The following is a 19,889-nucleotide window of genomic DNA, read 5'->3' as shown; positions in this document are numbered from 1 at the left end:
TTCAAAAGAGAATGCAAAATACTGCTATTCCAATACAGTTTCCAACAGGAAATATCTCCATGACAATCACCTCCCAATGGAGCGAGGATAAAGAACTGGGGGCCATATGTACGAACACTTTTTCCCATAGACACAGAATGGGGAAAAACCTTTGCTACATCTGGCCCTAGATGTCTTAGTTGCAGAGACTATGATTATTTTATGTAATCTTTTTCTGTTCTCAAGTACACTATCCTCCTTCGTTATTCCACAGGGGATATTTCCACTTAGATACGCGAGAGAGGGACAATGAGTCTTCATAACCATTTACCTTCAAATGTTAGTTTAGGAGAACGTCTATTTGATAAATATCACTGTTTAGTGCAAATGATTTCCTACGCTGTCCTTAACCTGCACTATATCTGGTTCCTGCTATCACAAAACACACACATAAAAAACAAAGGGAGTTTTTTTGGGGCGGATGAGTGGCGCCGAGGATCTCCAGCTAACCGGTTTCACAAGAAATGCAGAGAGGAAGAAACACAGGCTAATATCCTGTTGTCAAAGGTGATCTGGCATCTGACTGATTCTAACCCAGAGCTGCTTACCTTGTAGAAAGGAGCTATACAGTCCCTCAGTTTTTGCAGCTTCTCCATGCTCCAGGGTGTGCCTTCTTGATGACTGGGTGTGAGGTCAAGATTCACATAATAGGCAGCTTGCCAATTGCCCATACCCGACATGTTACTGCTGGGGGCGTGGGTGAATTTATAACATCTATTATATGCAAATTGGATTATGAATTGCTGTGGTCATTATACTCACCAGTATCCTGGTAACATTAAAGAGAAACTGAGATCTGACTTTTCACTGTAAAAGCGTGTGCTTGTTTTTCGAGAATTCATTCCTAGCCTGAAGAAGTGATTTGTTTGGTCATGAAAGTAAGACTTGTTGCTTTTGCTGGAAATTGACCAAATGTGATGCTAAATACTCTGGTACTGATTTACAAACTGCACTTTGCAGTATGTTTTGTAGAAATACAAAATGTATTACAAAGAGCTATTCAGAAACTATGTCTGGAGTTTACGCCTCCACAGTTACCTATACTTATGAGTGCTTAGTTCTCTGCCCAGACCCGTGGAGTCTCTGCACAATGTCAGTGTACCTTTTAGTAGTAAATGTGGAGGCGACTGAAGGGAATGGATGGGAAAAGGGACAAACCTAATACAAAAGGGGATGGGATGGAAGCAGTAGCAGAGGTTTAGGGAGGCTGGGACAGAAATTTAGAGAGAGACGTCCTGGACACACTCAAGAGTAAGTCAATTGCTATAGTCCGGTCGTGGAGACATGTAACTTACACTTTTGTAGTAAATCTGCAGTCAAGAGTTGTGAATACAAAAAGTACTAATCCTACTCCAAAGTGTAAACATACTCAAAATGTAAGTTACCTTTATGAATCAGGCCGCAGGACTACACAGAACAGACATCTTAGAACTTGGATTGCTTTTTGGGTATACGGTGAAATAAATATAGAACAGCCCTAGTCACCAGCAAGTTGGAATAGGGGAAAACCCTTTATCCCTGGATCACGAAGCAACTCTCCAGGAGACTACTGACCATTCAGAGCTCGGCAGCCAGACTCATCATCAGCCTCCCACACAGAACTCACATTACACCTCAGGGAACTACACTGGCTTCCAATACACAAACAAACACAATTTAAAACATCCACACCCACCTCCCTGAGCAGTCACACTTCCTTCCATCAACCATCCAGACAGCTCCGCTCCACGGGACTCCTTCTTGCCAACATCCCACGCATGCACAGAACCAGATCAGGAGGATGAGTGTTCTCTCACATAACTCCTAAAGTGTGAAACAACCTCCCTCTCCATATCAGAGCTACCTTCTCTCTCTCTCTCCTTAAAGGATAGGGCTAGGTATACACACCTGCTCAGTGCCAGGATACCCTCTCAGGTAATAGTGTGCTTTACAAATACACATAACACAACATGTTCTAGCCTATAAAATGGAATTAGCTAGAATAAGAGGGATACGTATATCCAAATCTGCACACCGTAGGTCCCACAAGTTGCTCTGGACGTGCAGTACTATATAGAGGAACAGTTTGACATGCATACATACCCCGTTTTCAATGGTGAAATGATGAAACCCTGTATTCGATGTCTCCTCTGGCTGGTCTGGTGGTCCTGTGCTTTGCCCAGTCAGTTCTGGAGTCCCCCGATGACCCGGTCCTATAGGATCCATTGTACCCAGGCACTCTTGCTCCATGGAGAACCTGTGAAGGTCCAACTCGGTGCATTCCACTGGTGCATGCGTCCACCTGTGCTGACACTGCTCGGAGGCGCAGGAAAGTGTAGCTGACATGGGAGGGAGGACGAAGGACTCTGAGGCACCTGCCAGATTCGGTCTCATTTCACATGATGAGCAGCCGGCAGAGCAGTCGCTGGAGCCAGAGTGCCTGATGAGGGGCTGCGTTTCTGACACCCTTCTCGTGAACTGAGAACCAGTGCTTGGGTGGGAGGCTTGAGAGTGCTCGGAGCCAGGCTGCAGAGGGCAGGGTAGGCTGTGAGGCTGAAGGCAGGAGGTATGGCTGTCTGGACCACAGGGCAACTCCTCTACTGGACCTGTGAACATAAAGAAGCTTTAACATATGTTGAGTTTAAACCATTGGATGTCTATATAAATTTTACCTAAATCACAACTAATAGTTTCACGAGTCGATCAGTGTCTATTGGAAGTTGGATGCTCGCTTTACCTTTCCAAAAATAACACATTTCAAGGTCAGCTCATGCCTGAGAAGTTAAGCTTCACTGATTTCTTGGCATATCTGAGCATCTGCATTAATATGGGATACCTGTCTAGGACTTCCGATTAGAAATGGCAATGCGTGACCCTTTCTGAACCATGTCCTTTTTTTGCAAGAGTTCAGCGCATGCCCTGCTGTGATGGCGTTCATTTTCCTTGAACCTAAATCATGTTTTGCAGCTCAAACAAGGAAACGTCTAAACAGGATAAAGCTGTGAACCCAGCACCGTTGTATTGCAGTTAGAGACACTCTAACAATAGTTTTGCCTTTATATAATGAAGGGACAAAGAGACAGGCAAACACAACATTGACACGTGCACATATGCATACACACAAGCAGGCACACAGTGACACACCTACTGACATCTAGTGTTTCAAGATTCCCAAAATAGTCTATTGGTTTCCTAAACTTTAGAAGTAGAATGTTATGGCTTCCACTCCCAGAAAGCTCAAAAAGTTCACTGTGGCTGTCACTTGGTGCCCCTGGCTGGAATGGAGTGTACCTGCTTGTGGGTGGACACATACTGCTTTTGTGGCCTTTAGTGTCTGAACCACCTCTCAAGCCCTAGCCTGTACTTTACTAACTGGATGTCGGTACAGGCTAAATATCTGCTCGGCTACACATATCTCCAGGTTATTAGCTATAGAGTTATGTAAAGGTGCACTCCTACCAAGACGGTCCCATGCACACCAGGAGTGTACAAGGATTTTATTACATGAGCCACATTTGCTTAGTTCATGATTACTGCATTTCACACACCTTGCTTTAATAAATTGAGTCTGGCTTCTCTGAGCCCACCAAGAACATTTGCAAAGAATGAGCATGCCAGTAGCTAGGTTTGAAAGCACGAGGCAGGGGAAGGACCATCATAACCTCACCTTGTGTCTGCTGATTGGAGTTTAAGGTATTGTCACCCTGGGCACAGGAATTGTGAAACTGCTGCTGTTGCTTGGCGCATTGGCTGCTGGCTTGGGAGTCGTAGCCTGCAAACGTCACACTAGGTTCCGACAGCTTTGAGGAACTCAGAAAGGCTGAAAAACAAACATTCTTTCATCAACTTGTGCATGCATGAAATATTTATACTCCAAAGTGGACATCCCTGAAAGGACTCAGAAAATAATCCATGAGGACCAAGACAAGCTACTTGTGCAGATGATTCAGTGATCAACAGTAAAGGACAAAACCACATCTAGGAGGGAAAATCCACACAAGTCACCACTCTGAACTCTCAATCCACCCCTCCTTAAAGTCAGAAGAAGGCTTGCAGGTGATTAATGAAGACTGCAAACAGGAAGTAATACAGACCTGAACAATTGATTATGAAGACCTCATTATGAAAGAAATGCATTTTACCTTAAACTGACATTTATCGAGAACCAAACATAAAGAACAACAGAATATAAGAAGGTCCCTAACAATAATAACCCCAACCCTACCTGGCCCCTATCCCCAAGTCTACCCATAAACCCAACCTTAACCCTCACAGTAACAAGAGCCATAACCCTCCCACCTAACTAAATTTAACCATAAGACTCAACTTATCATGATTGCGACTGTCACCGTCACATTAAACCTAACCATAACTCCTACCATTACAACAGGTCACAATCACCCCATACCACAACACTAATCCTTAACTTTACTCTGTACCCATCCCAGACCTTGAAGCAAGCAACAAACCATAACATAATCCTATTGCAGGTTAACCCTTTGCACCTATGATGGCAATCCCATTATCCCCAACACTAGCCCTGCAATGCAGAAATGGCTACATTTACATGGATTACCTAAATATTTCCAAAATTTCAAAAATCTTAGTTTTCACTTTTTTTATCCATAATGCTATCTTCACATTTAACATAATGTTTAAATAACTGACATAGAAACGTCTGTGCTCTGTCTCCTTTGTGTAGACAAGAGCATGATAGTCTATTCAGTTAATTTTTAGTAAGGTTTATTAAAACAAAAAAGGTTAACAGTCAACAAGGTACATGGCCTTCTACATACATATAAATCTCATAATATACTGATGTAAGCAAAACAGATGCCAATGATATAACATGGATGAGAAACAGCTGCACAAGATGTGTGTCTGCCTCATTAGGATGAAAAACATTATAACTCAACCGGAGGGGTGAAGAGAAAATACCTTACAACCAGAGCTCAATGTATTACTGCCTCGCCTTCTGGACTTTTTCAAAGAACAAGTCATCCATTGATTTGAGTTAAATTCACATTTTGTATAATTTAAATATAAGGTGCTTATTTATCATTTCATAACTACAGAGTCCATAGTTGCCTCATCCTGTGAACTGTGGCAAAAGGACTCGATGTGGTGATGTACACAGATGGTGATATCTACACATACTACTCTTTGGATAATTTTTAGTAACAAAGTATTGGTAAACCCATGTTTTAATCGGTTAATTCATATCTTCACTTTCACAGTTCAAATTACAGTCAGCACATCCAAACAGGTCAGTAGATCCAAGGATAGTTTATTATGAAGTACATAGGTGACCGGAAGCCAATGTAATGTGCATTAGTGATGAACAAACCCCAACGCGTGTTTTGCCCCCTAACGGTATATAAACCTAGGGCTTTCTCAAGGCTTTTCAGATATTTTTCATCTGAATGCGTATAAGGCCTCCCGGAACGAAATAACGACAAACTTAGGATAATGTTGGCTTTGCTTACCGCGCCGGCACTGTTTTTTCAAGAAGCGTCTGCAGTATATCACGGACAGTATCACCAGTGCCAGAGCAGTCATAGCAAAGGCACTGCTTGCTCCTACCAGCAGGGCGGTCATGTCCCGAGGAGGTTGCGTTGGGCCTTCAAGCTTCATGGGTCCAGCCTTGTGATTACCTATAGAGACAAAAAAGGCCATAAGATTAGCTTCTTATGACTTGTGACTGGCTGCCATGCACTCAGACACAAAACAGGGTCCTTACTGCTCTCTGGCACAGAACATTGGAACACATGTAGCAACCAGTACAGTCTGTCTGACTCCAGTGGCCAGGACTCACTCACTTGATCTACAACTTTTCTTCTGTTGCCCACAACTACCAGGCGCTGATGTTTTGCTAGAAACATTTCTAATTTGGGCCCATCCTAGGAAGGAAATGGAACACCTTGTTGTTCTGGTCTTTGCCAAAGCCCGCAACCAGTACAGCAAGTTAGAAATCTGGGAACGCCCATCAATGGAGATCTTTCATTGTCAAATCATGGCTGTTGCTAATTCCGTGCATCGTCATATAAACATTATGAAGACACCCCCCCCCCTTGTTGGCTGCTCCCAGGCTTTCATAGGGAAAGAGATGTGGCCTAGCAGCTTTGGAACTCTGAAACCATGTTTACGGCCTGGTGCTGGCTCACAGCCCGGGATTCTGGGCAAATCACTTAATCTCCCTGGGTGTATTCAAAAATAAATGTGGCCTTTTGTAATGTGATCTGGTGTCCATGTACAGTGCTCTACTGCTCTCGGCCAAGTTTGTGCTACAGATTACTGCAAAACCATAACAGTCACTCATTCCTTTATATTTTTCTCAACTTGTTTTCTGAAAAGGTATATGGTTTGTACTACACGGGCAATTGCCGGTCTATTTACAACTTGTACAAAATATGGTAGTAAGAACGGCTAACCACACTGGCTGCTTGTTTAGCAGAAAATCAATTTCTTAATCTTTGCACGATGCAGATGAATCTCTGTTTGGGATCTGTCCTAGGTCTGTCACTGACCCATTCTAGAAGCTTATGATTGGGGCCTTAGGTGGAAGGTGAATGCACCACTTGTCTCTTAGTCTTTCGTCCCATATGTGACTTGATCGCTCCCCCTGCATGATAAGTTCAGTGCAGTTGGTTATAGAGGCCAGCCTTCCATCCAGAATGGCTTACTGAGACTATCAATGCTTCACAGTGGCACAGAATAGGACTACGTGGAGCTTTAGAAGTACGACAGTGACAGGAAAGCCACGTTTTCAAACTTCTACTAAATGTTTTGCATTAGTGAGTCTTAAACAAAGTAAGACAATTTCAATAGTTTGCCACGTGGTGAGAAAATGTCTAACTACCTGCCTTGGCTCTTCGATCTCTGTCCTTTAGGAAGGTCCGGGAGAAATGAAGGAAGTGTGCAGGACAGACAGGGTTTTGCCAGTCTTGATTCCGGACACTCCTGGCCATGATTCAGAAAGGGCTTCCACGACTGTGGCGGAGGCCCCACACTCGTCGAGGAATCTTTGCAGTGAGAATTCTAATTGTGAAGGGTCCGTCACAAGTATGGAGACCTCTCCAGGACTACGGGGCCTTCGCCAGGAGCGTGGAGGCCAGTGGCAGATCCTCAGCTACGGCAGAGGAGAGCCCTCCCCGCGAGCAGCAGCCTCCGCACACCTTTAACAATAAAACGATAATAAACTTTGTTTATTATTGTTTTAGTGTTAAAGGGGCAGGGGGGTGAAAGGGGCAAAGGGACAGGCACAGCACTCCCCCCTCAGTGCGTATGTATGTTTGGCCGGCCGTCTGGGGCCAGTCAAACACACATGCGCATTGTGCTCTCTCCAAACCGGCCCTGTGTTTCCGGACTGGAGAGAGTAGGCATAGACTCCCAGTGTGCAGCGTTAGGATTGGCCGCAGGGCAGGCTGGAGACTCCAGTGACCAGGAAAGACGAGCGGCAACCAGGCAGGTAAGTTTTTTTTTTAATTGAATGTTTATTTTGTTCTTCCCCCTACGCCTACCTCCACCCCCCCCCCCCCCCCCCCACAGGGCACTGCCCTGCACCTTCACCACGCAGTGACCCGCAACTGGTGGAAGCCCTTTATGAATCAGGCCCTCGGAGACGGAGTAATGGTTCACCCAAAGAGTTATCATGAGTCTTTGACAACAGACCTCTTAGCCACTGAGAGCAGTGAACATAGATCAAGATAACAAATTAGACAAGCCGCTGTATTCTGCACCAACTGCAGCCTTTGCGTCACGTGTTCAGGCATATTCAGATATAAGGTCAGATAACACCATTAACTACTTTGATTGGTGCATCTGGTCTAACAAGAGGAGCACTTCCTCTGAGTCCTTTGAGAGTAAAAAATACGAGTGCTGTTAGTTTGTTCACTACAAGAACAAGATAGAAAGCACAGTCTAAAAGGAAGCCTTCCAATGACAGGCAAATTCAATCCCATCCAGTCTACTCAGCATTTAATTTGTTGAAGTACATAGGGAGCACACAAGTCGTCTAGCCCTGAAAGTATACATAAATGAACCAACAAAAATGTGTAAACCTGAACAAATATTATAAAAAAGTTTATGATTCACAAAGATACACAGAGTTTTGTTTTGAATGCATTGAGACTGTCAGGAGCGTAAGCATGTGCCAAATGCTGAATGGAGGCTGGCAATCGATTCAGTAATTATTACTAATGGTAGCGGGTAATGGGGCTAGTTCACAAACACTGGACTGCATCTAAAGTTTGAGTAGAAATGCTCTTTTTAGGAATTCACAAAACTGGAAGCCTTACATCTCAGTAAAGTACAAATTTTTCCCAAACATATAAGTGTCAGTCTTAACCCTATGGCTGCAGATTGTCCCTATGGTATCATAAAATGTCAGAATGCAAATATATATAAATTTGGAGATATTCCTTCCGCCATACTCTCACTGGAAAAATTGAAATGTTCCTTAACTTTTCCCACCCTCCTAACGATACTGGTTGAATCTACCATTTGTAGGCAAAGCTGTATGTCAGTGAATCGAATGTGAAAAGAGTTGCAAGTGTACTGGCATTAGTGAGAACAAGTGAGACTGAGTGAGAATGAGTTAGGCAAACTTGGGACTAGGTGAGTCAAAGTGAAACTGAGTGAGTGAGATGGAATGGGAATGAGTGAGACTAACTAAGACTAAGTGAGACTGACTGAGAACGAGTGGGAGTGAGCCAGTGAGACTCAGTGAGTCAGAGTGGGAATGATTGAGAATGCATGTGATTTAGTGGGTGAGAATTTGTGAGAATGAGTGAGAGTGAGTATGCATGAGTCTGAGTGAGATTGAGTGAACTCGAATGATTGAAAATGAATGGGGCTGACTGAGACTGAGTGAATCGGGGTGAGATAGGGTGAGTCAGAGTGAGACTCACTGAGAATGAGTGAGTCTGAAGGAGTCAGATTAAGAAGGAATGAATCTGAGTGAGACAGGGCAAGTCAGACTGAGTCAGAGTGTCTGAATGAGACTGAGTGAAACAGAATGTTACAATGGGTGAGAATTAGTGTGACTGGGTGAGTCAGTGAGAGAAAATGAGACTGAGACTAAGGGCCAGATTACGAATTTGACGGAGTGGATTACTCCCTCACAAATGTCACATAGGATATAATGGAACTTGTGAAATGGCGGTCGCAATATCCGTCACGTTTGTGATAGAGTAATCCCTTCTGCCAAGGTGGTAATCTGGCCCTAAATGAGTCAGACCGAGTGAAAGCACAAGTGGTCAGGCCTGCTCACTGGAATTCAAACCTAGGATTAGGCCCCACCTGTTAAAGGTCCCCAGCAACAACCGAGGCTGTATTCCGGATGGGAAATGGTGAAATTGAGAGTGAGCAATTTCTCTGTGCAAATGTATGGGGAAGCTCAGTGGTTGTTGCAGTTGTGCAGGTTGCCGAGCAGCAAGCAAAGTGTGTTAATAATGCCTGTTCATACAATGGTGTATCTTTATGGTCACTTTCCTGAAACTTTGCTCTACAATTGTAGGAGCGGTAGCTAACTGCTGCAGTTAGGGACAGTAACATTAACTACTACTACTGCTGCTGCTACTGATAATATTAGTAATAAAATAGTACTACTAGTAATAAAAATAATACTCTCAGAGAAACAATTTGTTGTACCTTCTAACCTGCTTGATACTGAAGTACACTAATAATAAATGGTGCCATTTCACTCCATAATAGTACTCATTTTATCCTTGGATTAAACACAGATATTAGGTACTATCACCTGCCCAAACCTCCTCTCAAGTTACACAAAAATGTCTGAAGCAGGCACACTAACACAAAGGACTGAGGATCTTTAGCAATAAAGATCATGCCTTTTCTTAATTGTAAATGTTCAACTAATAGTCTCTCCCTTTATTAACACTTACCAGCTTTGCTCCTAAATAAAATATAAATGGTAAAGTAAATCTGGGTAGGTTCATGGGAGAGGGGAAGGACTTTAATGTACAGAGCATGGCCCCTGGTCTGAAGATGTAGACTCCCGCCCTCCCTTTAATGATGAAGAACAAGAAACATACACTGCGTCTCCGCAGGAGATGTTAGTGGTGAGCATGGAATACACTCCAGATCCTTTATTCCATCAATTCGTGTCTTGCTGTAGAATCTGCAAGACATAAACACACACAGCAAAGCATCAGCAACAACCAAGGAGGTTGGAAGGAGCAAACACTGAAGGACTAGTGCACTGGCTTGTGCACACTTTACATCAAATTATGTGCAATGAAACACAGATTGGCAGTACATGAGGAACATCTGGAATGCTATTAAAGAAACCTTACACTGGGGCTAAAAACAAGGTGGACAAATGCCTTACCGCTGTTGTCACTACTTAGTATTTGCTCTAGGCTTAACTCTTGCACAGGGACGTACATGCAGCAAACTCATTTCACACTATTTCTGCTGTTTTTACATTATGGAAAATTAAGAAAATGAATGTTTTACACCAATCAAATTTAAAAATTAAATTGCATTAAAGGAAACGTCCTTTTTTATTACACAATTGCCTTTTAAAATAAAATTATTCAAGCACTGTTACTGTCCAGATGCAAGAAATCTGTGTCTGACATCAACTGATATAGCTCATTTCATGTCACACAAGGAGTAAAACTCATGCAAACTGATTTGCCCTGTTTTGCCCTCAGATCTTGCACAAGTTCAAAGGTTCTGTGATGCACGATGCACCTCCATCACCATGCAGTTTGTTTCTTTCCCAACCTCCTTCTTACCAAAGTCTACACTTAACTGTGAAATGTATCTCCTCATCCCTGCTAGGCCTGTACAAATTGTATTTGCTTCAAAACAAACAACGTAGACTGGAGCAAAATCGGCATCTTATTTAAGTCAGAAACTTGCCACCTGTACAAGAGGTTTACCTAAAATAATATAACAATCTCATTATTACAAAAATCAAATCAAATCAAATCATTAACATTTATAAAACGCGCTACTCACCCGTGCGGGTCTCAAGGCGCTAGGGGAAAGGGGGGGGTTACTGCTGCTCGAAAAGCCAGGTTTTTAGGAGTCTCTGGAATGCGGAGTGGTCCTGGGTGGTCCTGAGGCTGGTGGGGAGGGAGTTCCAGGTCTTGGCTGCCAGGAAGGAGAAAGACCTGCCACCTGCCGTGGAGCGGCGGATGCGAGGGACGGCAGCGAGCGCGAGGCCAGAGGAACGGAGGAGGCGGGTGGGGACGTAGAAGCTGAGGCGTCGGTTGAGGTATTCCGGTCCCTTGTTGTGGAGGGCTTTGTGTGCGTGGGTGAGAAGTCGAAAGGTGATCCTTTTGCTGACTGGGAGCCAATGCAGGTGTCTCAGGTGTGCGGAGATGTGGCTGTTGCGGGGTACGTCGAGGATGAGGCGGGCCGAGGCGTTTTGAATGCGTTGCAGGCGATTTTGGAGTTTGGTGGTGGTCCCAGCGTAGAGGGTGTTGCCGTAGTCCAGGCGGCTTGTGACGAGGGCGTGGGTCACGGTTTTTCTAGTGTCGGCGGGGATCCAGCGGAAGATCTTGCGGAGCATGCGGAGGGTGAGGAAGCAGGCGGAGGACACGGCGTTCACTTGCTTGGTCATGGTGAGAAGGGGGTCCAAGATGAAGCCGAGGTTGCGGGCGTGGTCTGTGGGGGTCGGTGCGGTGCCGAGGGCCGTGGGCCACCAGGAGTCGTCCCAGGCAGACGGGGTGTTGCCGAGGATGAGGACTTCCATTTTGTCAGAGTTGAGCTTTAGGCGGCTGAGCCTCATCCAATCTTCGACGTCCTTCATACCCTCTTGTAGGTTGGTCTTGGCGCTGGCGGGGTCCTTGGTGAGGGAGAGTATAAGTTGGGTGTCGTCGGCGTAGGAGGTGATGGTGATGTTGTGCTTGCGTACGATGTTGGCGAGGGGGCTCATGTAGACATTGAAGAGTGTCGGGCTGAGCGATGAGCCTTGAGGTACGCCGCAGATGATCTCGGTGGGGTCTGAGCGAAACGGTGGGAGGTAAACTCTTTGGGAACGGTTTGAGAGGAAGGAGGCGATCCAGTCCAGGGCCTGGCCTTGGATCCCAGTGGAGCGGAGGCGGGTGATTAGGGTGCGGTGACAGACGGTGTCGAAGACCGCCGAGAGGTCGAGAAGGATGAGGGCGACTGTTTCACCGTTGTCCATCAGGGTTCTGATGTCGTCTGTGACTGAGATGAGGGCGGTTTCTGTGCTGTGGTTGGTTCAGAATCCAGTTTGTGAACGGTCGAGCAGGTTGTTGTTTTCCAGGAAGGTGGTCAGCTGTTTGTTGACGGTCTTCTCTATTACCTTGGCTGGGAAAGGCAGGAGAGAGATGGGGCGGAAGTTTTTCAGGTCGCTCAGGTCAGCCGTAGGTTTCTTTAGGAGGGCGTTGACTTCGGCGTGTTTCCAGCACTCGGGGAAGGTAGCAGAAGAAAAAGAAGAGTTGATGACAGCCTGGAGGTGCGGGGCGATGATGTCGTCGGCTTTATTAAAGATGAAGTAAGGGCAGGGGTCCGAAGGGGCGCCGGAGTGGATAGAGTTCATGATGGATTTGGTTTCTTCAGTGTTGATGTGGGTCCAGTTGTTGAGGGTGAAGGCCGGGGGTGCGGGTTCGGTGATGTTAGGTTGGGTCTGGTGTCCGAAGCTGTCGTGGAGGTCGCTGATCTTGCGGTGGAAGAAGGTGGCGAGGGATTCACACAAATCCTGTGAGGGCGTGACGGCGTTTGCGTTGGCGTTGGAGAACTCCTTGACAATGCTGAAAAGTTCTCTGCTGTTGTGGCTGTTTTTGTCCAGTCTGTCGGTGAAAAAGTTCCTTTTGGCAGCGCGGATCAGGTGGTGGTGTTCGCGGGTAGCGTTCTTGAGGGCGGTCATGTTGTCAGCTGTGTGGTCCTTGCGCCAGGCCTTCTCGAGGGTGCGACAAGTTTTCTTTGAGGGTGTCAGAGAACCAGAGAGGTTTTTGGTGTTGGTCTGTCGATGCGTGCGTTTGAGGGGAGCAAGGTTGTCTGCGCAGTTGGAGATCCAGTTTGTGAGGCTGAGGGCTGCGTCGTTGGGGTCGGTGGTGAGGGTGGGTTGGTTGGCGGCGAGTGCGGAGAGGAGTTGCTCTTCGGGGATCTTGTTCCACTGTCGACGAGGGATGGGTTGAAAAAACATAATACAGTCACAAAACATGTTGCCGAAAAAGTCACAAACATGAGTTCATGTGTTTAGGTCATAAAAAGATGAATATATTTTGTTGCAAACATTAATTTATTGATACACAGATAAACTTGAAAGCTTCCCAAGCTACTGACATCCAACGCTTCAGACGCTGTCCGTTTTATTCCAGACCTGAATGTACAGCACTTACCTGAAGCTTAATGCCACAAAAACAGATTTCCACCTATTCAACAAGGACAACATGCAACTATTCCAAACCTATCTCAAAGATACGACTCTAGAAAGATTCAAACCATAAATTTCACCCAACGCCAAGTCACTTGGATTCACCCTGAAGACCAATCTCACCCTCGAGGAACATATGCCGTTAAAATGACTTGGTACCAGCTCTATTTAATTAAGAAAATTAAATCATTCTTCCCAGAAAGCAACTTCAGGACCGATGTTCAGGCTACTGTACTCACACATCTGGTTGGTGGTTATGCCCTGCTCCATGGCCTCCCAGACTCTGCTACCCTCTGAAGGGCATACTACATGCTTCAGCATGCCTTGTTAAGAGCCTAAAGAAACATAGCTCATCATCACCACCCAAACTGAACTCCATTGTCTCCCACTGCAAGCCCTCACCATCTTCAAAACCAGCTACATCATCTACAAAGTCATCATGACTGGCACCCATGCCCTCCTTGCTGATAGTATAATCATATCTGATGGCTCTCAATACATCTTCATGATGAGACTGGAGATGAAGACGCACATATAAGAAAAAGCTCGGCAATAGACCTTCGTCATCTATGCACCTAGGATCTAGAACCACCCCAACCCTGCTCCAACTGAAAATTCACATCTTTAATAACTCTACATAATGCAGAAATAGTCTACAAAGCAGCAACCTCTCCTACCACGTGTTGACTGTGTTTTTGCCTTTGACCCTCTATAGAGCCCCATGAACTTTTGGCTAGGTTCACACTTTATAACCATCACATACCTACATACATTTGTCAAGCGCTGTATACTATGGTGTCACAACTTCACAGTACTAAGACTAGTTAGTACAACAATGAAGAGAACTGAAAAAGGAGAACTATTTAATCGAAGCACTAACATGGAGTCTAATAACAACATGAAAGCAGAGTCTCCCTCCTTATAAGTGGGTCATTATTATTTCTTGAAGGAAACCAATATGACCTTAACTTCCATCAAGAAGGAGGAGTATTTAAGAATTTTACTTGTTTAGATCCCTTTCGTTTGATAAGAATTTTAATGCATTTTCTGTTTAAGTTGACTTTAACACCTTAAGTTACATAAGGTTTCCCATGCCACCGAGCGAGACACAGCTGGGCCTAGATATTGAGGTTTCTTTGCTGAAGATTTAAAGGATGAAGAAAAGTACTTCAAAATGTCTCCTCTGCGCGACGAGTAGTCAGCCTATGGTTTAAAAGGATCAAAAAATGTGATCCCTGAGTATACGTCAGCTTTAAGCATTCTCATTATGTTTGTCCATTTCTGAGGCTTGTGGGAGTATATAAAAACACAGATCTGCTAAGACCACAAAGCATATTGAGCTTTTTTTTTATTATAAAGAAAAAAATAAGGAAATAGTTGATCTGCCATTTGTAGCTGGTAAAGGTTGTTTTTGGACAGGTGGTTGATTTTAATACAAAAGGATAGGCCTGCAGTGAATATTACTCCTGTGCTCCTGACCCTACTGACATATGCTAGTATCCAGTCTGATTTTGAAAAAGAAAGGGAATGTGTATTGCTTTATTTCCATCAACAATGGATTGACTTTGTGATTTACATTAGCTGAGCTCTGTTAGATTTTGCTTTATCCACGTCTGTACTGATTTTAAAGGGTCCAATGAACAGTTTTCAAGAGTGGACACTTGACAGAATTTTAAGGCAAGGAGACGTAATGATTTTTTCAGATGTTGATAACAATCTTAGGGTGGTCACCCTCAAATTTTTGCCTGCCTCCCTCCACTTTTTGACACTGTTTTCGCTGGTTTTAGGACTTTGCGCACTTTACCACTGTTTTTGCTGGTTTTAGGACTTTGCGCACTTTACCACTGCTAACCAGCGCTAAAGTGCATATGTTCTCTCCCTTAAAACATGGTGACATTGGCCCATACCCAATTGACATATTTAAATTACTTGCAAGTCCCTAGTAAAGTGCACTGCGTGTGCCCAGGGCCTGTAAATCAAATGCTACTAGTGGGCCTGCAGCACTGATTGTTCCACCCGTCTCAGGCCTGCCACTGCAAGGCCTGGGTGTGCAATTTCACTGCCACTTCGACTTGGCATTTAAAAGTACTTGCCAAGCCTTTTTTCTACATATAAGTCACCCCTCAGGTAGGTCTAGGTAACCCAGAGGGCAGGGTGCTGTGCAGGTAAAAGGCAGGGCATATACTGTGTGTTTTAAATGTCCTGGTAGTGGAAAACTCCTAAATTCGTTTTCCACTACTGTGAGGCCTGCTCCTTTTATAGGCTAACATTAGGGCTACCCTCATATACTGTTTGAGTGGTAGATTCTGATCAGAAAGGGGTAAACAGGCCAAATTTAGTATGGCCAGAATGGTAATACTAAATCCTCCTTATAGGTGAGGTTGGATTTTATATTACTATTTTAGAAATGCCACTTTTAGAAAGTGATCATTTCTCTGTACTTAAAATCCTTCTATGCCTTACAGCCTGTCTCCAATCCGTGTCTGGGCTGGGCTGGTTGACAGCTCCCTTGTGCATTTCACCCAGACAACCACAAACAAAGGATGCTCAGTCACACCTGCACACATCTGTATACTGAATGGGTCTTCCTGGGCTGGAAGGGTGGAGGGCGTGACACTTACATTTGAAAGGACAGTGGCCTGCCCTCACATATTGGACTGCCAAACCCCCTACTGGAGTCCTGGCAGACAGGGTTGTACTGAAAGGGGACCTTGTGCCCTTCACACACTCTTTGAAATCTCCCCCACTTCAAAGGCACTTTTGGGTATATAAACTGGGTCCCTGACTCTACCAACTTAGACACTTCCTGGGACAGATACTCTCTGCCAGACTCTGCAACCTGCCAAGAGGAGCTGCGTGGCTGCTCAAAGGACTCACCTGGACTGCTTTGTTGTGAAGGAGTGCTGCCTTGCTGTTACCCTGCTGCCTTGCTGGCCTCTGGCTCTGCTGAGAAGTGCTCTCCAAGGGCTTGGATTGAGCTTGCCTCCTGTTTCCTGAAGTCTCAGGGCCAAAAATACTTCATCTCTGCAAAGGAACTCTTGTGCGGTGAAAATCGACACGCAGCCTGCCGGAATTAACGCACAGCCTGCCTCGCTGTGAAAGAATCACCACACCACCAAACCGGAACGACAAAGCCCGGCTCCCCGACTAGAGATCGACGCAGCGCCAGCTTTGCGACCGTAACTTCGACTCATAGCCCACCGGATCGACACAGCACCTGTGACTTCGTCCTGCCCACCCAGGATTTCCACGCATCGTCCCTGGGCATCAAAAGACCCCGCATCGCAAAGAGGATCCAAGTCTGCATGCCGGAATTCAACGCAAAGTCCTTGCCGCGTGGAAAATAATCAATGCATCGTCTGTGTTCACCCAGAAATCCGAGTCACACCCTTCATTTTCCCCGTATACCCTCCTCTGCGGTGTCCATGCATGTAATTTTGACGCATGCTAAGTACTTCGTTCTTGCAAGAGACACTTATTGCTTTTTAAAGACTTAAGACTCTTCTTATCATTGCAAAAGTGATATTAAAACTTTTACTTATCAAATCTTGTTTTTTTTACATTAATCTACTCACATAAATATCCTATATTTTTCTAAACCTGTGTGGTGTATTTTTGTGGTATTTTCACTGTTATTGCATGACCTATTGCACAAATACTTTACACATTGTCTTCTAAGTTAAGCCTGACTGCTCAGTGCCAAGCTACTAGAGGGAGGGCACAGGATCATTTGGATTGTGTGTGATTTACCATGACTAGGATTGTGGTCCCTACTTGGACAAGGGTGTATACCTCTGCCAACTAGAGACCCCATTTCCAACAGGGACAAACGATGTGTAGGTTTGAACTTCAGTCAGGGGTGTGAGTTTGTCCTAAGGAGATTTCTGAAAAATGATTAAAGATTAAGAGGTGGGCAATAGCTGAGGAATTTCCTCAACTGGTGTTTTTTTTTACATCTGACAGCATTTCACACAGGTCACAAAACACACAATTTCCAAATAGACTAGAGTCCAACCAGGAATCACCATCCTAAGTTCACACTCATGTCTGTCTCCCACCTACATCCTTTTCCCATCAGTAGTCCATGTTCATAACGATTTGACACCTGATGGAAAGCAGGTGCCTCACTCGCCCGTCACAAGCCTTGACAAGGCTCTAACTTTGCATGTGGAATACAGAGGAATACCGAGGGAGGGGAAGACAAAACGATGACTCTGCTCGATCCACATTCTAACATCCCAGACTCCTAGATCAACCCTTCCTTGTACAAGCAATACCGTGTTTCCAGCAAAGCACTATTAGCCGCCTGAATGCATTATCTTGAGCTCTACAAACACTCAAATTTAATAAATACCACATATATTCAGATACGTCTTAATTTCAATACATTTTGTGTGCTTGCCTTTTTGATTTTCACTGTTTGTGACAGCCAACGCCCTTACCTTTTTACTTGTAGACTCCTACTTGCCCCCTGTATAGCATGATAACAGTCCTATAACAAATGCAGTTGTCTTACCCCAGTAGGCACTCCCCACAGACAGCATCCGCCTGGGTTGTGCAGTTCGACCTCTGGCTACGGTTTATCAGGCTGCAAGAGAGGCAGGGAATGCATCGGCTGTGGCCCCAATCCTTCTTGTATCTCCGACTGCTGCAGGGCACACAACTGGCATCACCTCCTTCACCATAGCCACATTCCTGAACCAACATGGAAATGAGACAAAGTACATCTTAGAAAAGTATCAAGCACATTCACATGAAATGTTACAAGCCATGGATGACTGAATCATAGTTCTTTCCAAAATTACCTGTACAAATTGAAAACATATACACATGTACGAGCACAGGAATATATGGAACGCTACTGAAGACAATACGTGATGGAGGGCCCATAACTGGAATAGACTTTCAGCTGAACATTCAATGTTTGTCTTTCTCTTCCTCCCTGTTTCACATGGGAGATGCACCCCTTGGTGGGTTGAATGTTCTAATAGCATTGTAGCCCTTTGTTCTCGAGCTGGACTCGTTTTTAAAGGTACTATACCTCTTCATAGACCCCCACCTGCAGCTAGCACCTATAACTCTGCTACAGGGCCTTTAGCTTCTCTATGGGCTCCATCAGTGAATATAACAATAAAACACCTGCTAGCCTAGGGTGCGGATTAACAAATTGTTGACACGTGTAGATTTTCAAATCACAGGGAATAAGGGCGAAAGGGCAATCCTTATGGTATATCCATGGGGACTTGTTGCTTATTAATATATGAACTATTGTATGCCAGAAGATGGTGTTAAAATAAAGAAGGCTAACTTAGACTGAATGTATAATGTATGCAAAGAGAACCCAAAAGCACAAATCCAGCCTGCATTTCAAGGGGCATCCAAAAACGGGATTGTCCGAACAGGTATTGAATCCATTTTATGGGACTCGAAGGGCAGCGAGCTTGTATGCAGGCTCTAAACTCTGTATTATATTGTGCATTTGCTCTCAAGTTGGTGCACAAGTTTGTACCATTTCATTAAAATGTGCGCCTTATCAAGCATCCTAATCCAGATACATTTCCTAGGCTTTCTGACGTTTGGTGGTGAAGAGAGGGGAAAGTGTTTCACTGCAAATGTTATCTAATCCTGGGGCCTGTTTTTAATATATTTGCAACGGTGTTTACTTACAAAACATTGGGTATTTAAAAAAATAAACAATGTGAAAAATGTACTTCTCCGCAAACACCACTTTTGCATCTCTTAACCTTCTTATATTATAGATTGACTTGTTTTGCTTAATTCCACCTTGTATTGATGAGGCTGCAAGTGGAGTTTTGTGTTTCTGAAAAAATGCTATTGTCGCTGTTCACTATAGGTCAATCTCCAGTGACTGGGGCTCTCGCTTCTGCATACATACCTTGCTTCTCCCAAGACTGCTGCAACGACAAGTGCAGTCATCTGAGAGAAGATGATGCATTTTGATTTAATTGTAAACTGGGTGTCAATGAGAAAAATTCTGACTAACCTTAGAAAGCTCCTGGCCAGGTCCGCACTCTTTGCAGGGGACACACTGTCCATGCTCATCTGCAAACTCATTTTCTATACACTCATCGGAGTTAGATCGGATGTGACAAATCTGTTGAACACAAGTAAGTTATTTTAAATATTATTTTATGATTGATAGATAAATAGATAGACAGATAAATAGATAGGTCTTGTTCCTGCCTTCGCCTTGCTTTTTTCCCTGTTTTCTGACTGCCTCCTACTTGCTTTCCTCGTATTCCCACTGCTTTCTCTGTTCCTTTCCCCCTGTTTTTGTGTTCATTCTCCTCGCTTTTCCCTCATTTTCAATTCTTTCTCCTTGCTTTTCCCCCCATTTTCTGTGTGACTTTGCCTTGCTATTCCCTCGTTTTTACAGCTTTCTCTTTGCTTTTTTTTGCAGCCTCCCCACACAACTCCAGAGTTCGAATTAACCTCCGGGACCTGCAAGCACCTGGATACCCTGTCGGGTGAT

General features: G+C 44.6%; 1 protein-coding gene across 2 annotated transcripts in view; it reads right to left on the bottom strand.

Moving 5' to 3' along the window:
- EDA2R (ectodysplasin A2 receptor) overlaps nt 1-19,889 on the bottom strand; it is a 104,889-nt gene that overhangs the window by 12,131 nt on the left and 72,869 nt on the right. For both annotated transcript variants that reach the window (XM_069210206.1, XM_069210217.1), the window contains exons 3-8: nt 19,401-19,511; nt 17,913-18,091; nt 10,074-10,159; nt 5,505-5,672; nt 3,686-3,838; nt 2,122-2,624 (exon numbers count right to left, since the gene is read on the bottom strand). In XM_069210206.1, the coding sequence (XP_069066307.1) occupies nt 2,122-2,624; nt 3,686-3,838; nt 5,505-5,672; nt 10,074-10,159; nt 17,913-18,091; nt 19,401-19,511 (1,200 nt within the window). The remainder of the gene's footprint in view (nt 1-2,121; nt 2,625-3,685; nt 3,839-5,504; nt 5,673-10,073; nt 10,160-17,912; nt 18,092-19,400; nt 19,512-19,889) is intronic.

This window comes from Pleurodeles waltl, chromosome 2_1 (assembly GCF_031143425.1).
Source record: "Pleurodeles waltl isolate 20211129_DDA chromosome 2_1, aPleWal1.hap1.20221129, whole genome shotgun sequence".
In the NCBI taxonomy this organism is placed as follows: domain Eukaryota; kingdom Metazoa; phylum Chordata; class Amphibia; order Caudata; family Salamandridae; genus Pleurodeles; species Pleurodeles waltl.
This window is presented reverse-complemented; position numbering and strand designations above follow the sequence as displayed.